At 47.8% G+C, this 6647-nt stretch overlaps 1 protein-coding gene across 1 annotated transcript; it reads left to right on the forward strand.

The window, feature by feature from the left end:
• Nucleotides 1-1969: 1969 nt before the first annotated feature.
• On the forward strand, nt 1970-3310 carry LOC130474944 (interferon-induced protein with tetratricopeptide repeats 5-like). Its single transcript, XM_056846635.1, has one exon. The coding sequence runs from the start codon at nt 2126-2128 to the stop codon at nt 3308-3310; it is 1185 nt and encodes a 394-aa protein (XP_056702613.1). The 5' UTR covers nt 1970-2125.
• The last annotated feature ends 3337 nt before the right edge of the window (nt 3311-6647 follow it).

Consider the following 6647-nt stretch of genomic DNA (forward strand, 5'->3'; position numbering starts at 1 on the left):
AGAGGGGAGTGGACATATTCATGGAGGAGAGGGGTATTCATGGCTATTAGTTAGAATGGATATTAGTCATGCTGCATACCTATTCTCTCTAGTATCAGAGGATCATGCCCATTATTTTGGGTGCGGTGGAACACAGGCAGGATGGTGCTGCTGCACTCGTCTTGTTAGTGGCTTCCTGGAGGCCCCTGGTTGGCCATTGTGTGAACAGACTGCTGGACTTCATGGGCCTTGGTCTGATCCAGCAGGGCCTTTCTTATGTTCTTATGTTCTTATGGTATTGCTTTACTCTGCTTTGGTTAAACCTCACCTAGGGTACTGTGTTCACTTTTGGGCACCACAATTTAAGAAGGATGTAGACAAGCTGGAACGTGTCCAGAGGAGGGTGATAAAGATGGTGAGGGGTCTGGAGATCAAGTCCTATGAGGAAAGGTTGAAGGAGCTGGGTATGTTTAGCCTGGAGAGGAGAAGACTGAGAGGAGAAAGGATAACCATCTTCAAGTACTTGAAGGGCTGTCATATGGAGGATGGTGCCCAGTTGTTTTCTGTTGCCCCAGAAGGTCGGACCAGAACCAACGGGCTGAAATTAAATCAGAAGAGTTTCCGTCTAGACATTAGGAAGAATTTTCTAATGGTTAGAGCGGTTCCTCAGTGGAGCAGGCTTCCTCGGGAGGTGGTGAGCTGTCCTTTCCTGGAGGTTTTTAAAATGAGGTTAGATGGCCATCTGTCAGCAATGCTGATTCTATGACCTTAGGCATTTCATGAGAGGGAGGACATCTTGGGCATCTTCTGGGCATGTAGTGAGGTCACTGGGTGTGTGTGTTGGGGAGGTAGTTGTGAATTTCCTGCATTGTGCAGGGGGTTGGACTAGATGACCCTGGTGGTCCCTTCTAACTCTATGATTCTATGAAATTTTCTCAAGTGCATGTTTATTCAGGAGTAAGTCCCATTGGGTTGGGTTAAGTGCCATTTACTGCTGACTAAGCATGCATGCACTTGGGTTTGATGGCTGCTTAATAGATGCCCTTCAGTCCAGAACATGGAAGGACCATAGCCGAAGAAGAATTGGTTTTTATAAGCTGATTTTCTCCACCTTGAACGAGTCTCAAAGAGGTTTACAATTGCCTTCCCTTCCCCACAATAGATCCCTTGTGAGATAGGTGGGGCTGTTAGAGTTTGAAGAGAACTGTGACTGACCCAAGGTCACCCAGCAGGCTTCATGTGGAGGAGTGGGAAATCGAACCCAGTTCTCCAGATCAAGAGTCCACTGCTCTTAACCATCAAGCAGCCAGAACTGATTCCACACTGGGGAAACCATCAAGGTTCCTGGCCAGACCAACTGCTCCAGAATCCCCCCTTTGAGACATTTTTATCCTGCAAATCACCTTCCTAGAGCTTCCCACTTTTAGGATTTCTCCCTTATAATTCAGGAAAAAAAAACATTCCTGTCTCAGACATAATTTGCAGTTTCCAATTGCTATTCTTGGACAAAAGCCAAATTTATTGTTGTTGAAAGTTTGTAGGAGGAAGAGAAGCCGGGGTTGGGTTTTTGTTTGTGACCTAAGTACGACAGCCTCAGTTAAGCCATTTTAGCTTCTATGGTCAGTTCAGGCTCAATTTGATCTATAGCCCACTCATTTGTGTTTCTTGGTGGTCCAGGGTATCCGTAACCCTCTCCCCCAACACCACATTCCAAAGGAATCTACTTTCTTCCTACCAGCTGCCTTCATTGTCCAACTCTCACACCCATACATAGTAATAGGGAATACGATGGCATGAGTTGACTTGACGTTGGTGGCCAGCCACACATCCTGACACTTCAGACTCTTTCCTAGCTCCTTCATGGCTGCTCTTCCCAGTCTTAATCTCCTTCTGATTTCTTGGCTGCCGTCTCCCTTTTGGTTGATGATGGAGCCCAGGAATAGAAAGTCTGCCAATACAGGGTCTTAATTTGTGCCTCTCTTCCCTCCACAGCACCAAATCTTTGTGGGAGAAGCTCCAGACCCTACAGTGTCATTTCACCTGGTGCCTCGAGTTCAAGGATGAAGTGGTCATTGGTCACCTCCTGAAAACGGTGGCTCTCAAGGTGGAGCACACGGCCTATCACAACCGCAGCGTCTACCTCTCCATGAGGGCGTACCTGCTGCAGATGCAAGGGAATTTCCCGGATGCTCTGGGCAGTCTCCAAGAAGCAGAGACAGTGGTCCAACAAGACCATCCGACCAACTTCTCCCACCAGCTCTTGCTGATCTACGGGAACTATGCCTGGATCTATTACCACTTGGTCAATTACGAGATGGTGGAGCGCTACCTGGGCCGGATTCGTGAGATCTGCCAGTCCCTCTCCAGCCCTGAGCCATACTCGGTGCAGAGCCCTGAGATCCATGCACAAAAAGGCTGGTCCCTTCTGGCCCTGGGCTTCCGGAACGGGGAAGAGGCCGAGAAATGCTTCCGAATGGCGCTCCGAGGAGACGAGTCCAACCAGGAATTCCAGACCGGTCTGGCGATCTCCGTCTTCGCTCGCTGGGCTCGCACTCGGACTTTCCACCTTTGGAACGAGGCAAAAGGTATGATGGAACCGATTTTCCGCCGCCAGCCCGAAAACGATGAAATCAAGGTGCATTTGGCCAGTCTGCTGGAGAAAAAGGACTGGAGGAGATCAAAAGCGCTCACCATGGAAGTCGCCCAGAACAGCCACAACCCCGAAGATCTGAGAAATGCCGCCAGGGTTTTAAAGAACAACTTCCTCGTCCGAGCCATTGATGTCTTGCAACAAGCGATCGCCCTGGAGCCCAGCTACCATCTCCTGCACTATGACCTCGACCTCTGCTACAAGATGCAGCTGGAGGGAGCGGCTCCGGAGGGGAGAGAAGAGACCCTGGCCGCTGCTATCGAGAACTTCAAGCGGGCTGTGGCGGTCAATCCTCAGTCTGTATTTTTCAGGCTGGAGTTGGCTCAACTGTATGGCGAAAAGACCCCGATTTATGCGGAAGAGATGTATCAGAACCTGCTGGAGGAGCTGCCACGGGCTAGCAAGCGATGCCAGCAGGCCATCTACCTTCACTGGGGGGACTTCCTCCTCCACAGGAAAGGGCTGAGGCAGGAGGCGCTGGAGAGGTCCCAGGCCGGCTACGTGCTCCTTGGCGGCCACCCGAAGGAATGGCAGCAGCTGAGGGGGAGGCTGATGAAGCTGGCCGAGACGTTCGAGGGAGGCTCTGAAATGAACCAAGCCGAGGCGGCCTTTGAGATTCTTCGGCTCAGACCTGAGTTTCAGAAGTCAATGGAAGCTGGCCAGGGACAGCGAGAGGGGTGAAAGGCCACGGTCCCTGCAAGGCCTGGAGGAAGCATCTCCCCCTCCTCATCATCCAGACATCTCCATCATCAGGAGCGGTTTCTCCTTTGTAGTTAGGGCTTTGTCCTTTTGTGTTGCTGTGAACTGGGGGATAAACTGCCTTTTAGTTGACTTTTAGTGACCAAGGAGCATTAAGATCCCATTCAGGATACCAGGGCTTTTGCAATGGGGCTTCCTCCCTCCCACCCTTCCTTGCTTGCCAGCATGGTGCAGTGGTTAAGAGTGGTAGACTCTAATCTGGTGTAGCAGTATTACACACATATAGCCTTAAAATATATAAATGCTTGCAATGTATGTTAATTAAAGTTAATCTCCTGCCGGGAGACTGGCAAGTGTGAGGATGCCATGCTTTAGCTTCACTGCTGGCTAGCAGTTAGATGGAAGCATAATGATTCCAGGCGCTCAGCCAAAGCGACCTTCGCTAAACGTAAACATAGATTAAAACGTAAAAATTTTTGTCTTTTGGAATTCTGTAGTGGGGGTAATAAGGATTCATAGGGATGCCTTATTGTATGTACATCAGCATCCTTTCTGTGACTTTCTCACCAGAATTAGCTTGACATTGAAAATCCGATTACCTATGTACATCTATATCAGTCAACCTTGCTAAGAAACCTTGTTGATAGAGATTTGAAGGATAAATTTTGTTTTGAGATGGTTTCAGACCCTTGAAGAGATGTAATGTATAGATTATGATGCATAACCACAGATTAGGGTTCCCATGGAGAAAAGGTATATAAGGGGCTGAAAATTGTAAAATGTTGGAGGTCTTCATCAGACCTGGACGGTGTGTTGGTATGTATAGAAACTTTGTATTATGATCTGTGTGCAAATTGTGTGAATTAGCCTGTTGTGGCTTTGCCTGTATTTTGTTATACCCTTCTTATTCTTTGAGACTCGCTACTTATATTTCTGAAGTTAGCAATAAAAAGAATCTAGCTGATTCAACAAGATTGCCTCATTGCTTTGGGTAACTGTTTCTACCAAGGAAACATACCTTCTAGCGAGGTATACATCTAGCGAGGTATAGATTTAGTCACTGATAACAGTAACTGAGCTTCTTCACTGGAGAACTGGGCTGGTTTCCCCACTCCTCCACATGAAGCCAGCTGGGTAACCTTGGGCTAGTCACAGGTCTCTTGGAGCTCTCTCAGCCTCACCCTACCTCACAAGGTGTCTGTTGTGGGGGGAGGAGGGGGAGAAGATTGGAAAATTTGCTGTACGGTGCCAGCAGGTCCCTGCAAATGGCAAGGGGCACTTTGGACCCAGGAAAGGAAGTGGCCGGAGCTCCATCTTCGATGTGGTTGCACAGCAGAGAAGGAGAGCAATGACCTTCGAACTCCCCTGCATCCCCGCCTTTGATTTACCTCCAGAAAGGTTGCCTTTCCTGGATGTTTAAGTAACTATGAATGTGGCCAGCATATCAAGATCCCCTTAACAACCTCCGCACAAGGACAATGGCTTTCCCCCTTCCACACCTTGAATTCTTTCCTTGGGGTAGTCTGGGCTCAGACTAATCCCATCTCCCTATTCATCCTCTTCCTCTCCTCACCCACCAGTTCCTACCAGCGGTTCAAATCGCAACCACTCGATACTTGACAGCTATCAATGATCCTGTCACATTCTGACCACCCTCCTTTCACCCAACAATATTCCTTCACTTGAGAAGCAAACAAACCTTTGTTTGAGTGGCAATGACCGGTCGTTCTCAGCCCTCACCAGGCGTTGCCAACGGCAGGGAGACCAAACCTGCTCCTCCTCCCCTCCTTGGGTATAAAAACATCTCCTTTTGACGCAGTAGGGCTGCCATTTACTCAAGATGTGAGCCCTACACCTGGCGTGCAGTCCTTTCCCCCGTCCCCTCTTGCAGCTGCCATTTGGGAACTTCGTTCTGCAGGAAAGTGACTATAGCCCGCTTGGGAATCTCAAACCTTTACGTTCTTAGCTCTGTGTGTGTTGGGAATTGTTTGTTTTGTGAGTGTGTTTTTACCCTATTTCAGGGGTGGGGAACGTCAGGCCCAGGGGCCGTTTAAGGCCCGGAAAACATTTGGTTTGGACCTTTGTGAGTCCTGGCAGATCTCTAGCTCCGAAGGATCTTGGACTGGTGATCCCCTTCCCCTCCCGCGGACATCCTTGTATGAATAAACCATAGCTGTATGAATAAACCAACATTTGTGGGGGGAAATGAACTTCCCCTCTTATCAGCAATAGAACTGCCAAGAGGTCAACTTGACATTTCTACCTTTGGTCAACTGGAATTGGGCCGCTGGAAAAATATGAATATTTCTGGTTTAGCTCTGAGGTTTTGCAGCAATGGAATATTGTTTACATATGTCCTATACAATGCTAAGTCACCTACTAATGAGGCGAGAGAGTCTCCGGTTCGCCTTTTTCCCATTTGCACAGATGCTGGTGTTCGTTTATGAATATTGTTTTCATATTAAGTTTCAAGATATCGCTGAGTCCATTCTGACATCCAGCTCAATTAAACCTGGAGATCCCCCCCCCGCACAACCCACAACATCGTATTGATACCTGCCAGACACCCAACAGAGTGAAATTAATTGGCAGTAGATTTAAAGTAAAGGTAAAGGTAGTCCCCTGTGCAAGCGCCGGGTCATTCCTGACACAAACATGAACACACGAAGCTGCCTTCTACTGAATCAGCCCCTCGGCCCTTCAAAGTCAGTATTGTCTACTCAGACCGGCAGCGGCTCTCCAGGGTCTCAGGCAGAGGTCTTTCACATCACCTACTCGCCTAGTCCCTTTAACTGGAGATGCCGGGGATTGAACCTGGGACCTTCTGCATGCCAAGCAGAGGCTCTATCACTGAGCCACTGCCCATGGGGTAATGTCACAATCCAACGTTTACTAGGCAGACTACGTTTATGGTTTGCCACTGTGGGATGTGTAAGATTTTAATTAATTTAATTCTAGCATATTAGAAAAATGTTATTTTTCTATTATATTTGTAAGCTGTGGTTATTTATATAAGTCAGTAGAAAATAGTCCTGTCTAACTTAAACTGAACAAAGCAGGTGATTTTTCGTATCTGGTACAAGATATCACCAAATAACAGATGAGATCATATACATGTGACCACAAAATGAGATCAGAGTTAGGGTGGATTTGAGAGGAGGAGATATTCAAATCCTCTTAGAACAAAGAACTCTGGAAAAGTATAAATATGAGAACTAGGCGGAGTCTGTTAGGAGACTTTCACTTTTGAACCCGAAAAGGGCTGAAATGTCTTCCTCTTTTGCCTGGCAAAATAAAAAAAAAGCTTTTTTCTCCCTTT

This window comes from Euleptes europaea, chromosome 3 (assembly GCF_029931775.1).
Source record: "Euleptes europaea isolate rEulEur1 chromosome 3, rEulEur1.hap1, whole genome shotgun sequence".
NCBI classification, from domain to species: Eukaryota; Metazoa; Chordata; class Lepidosauria; order Squamata; family Sphaerodactylidae; genus Euleptes; species Euleptes europaea.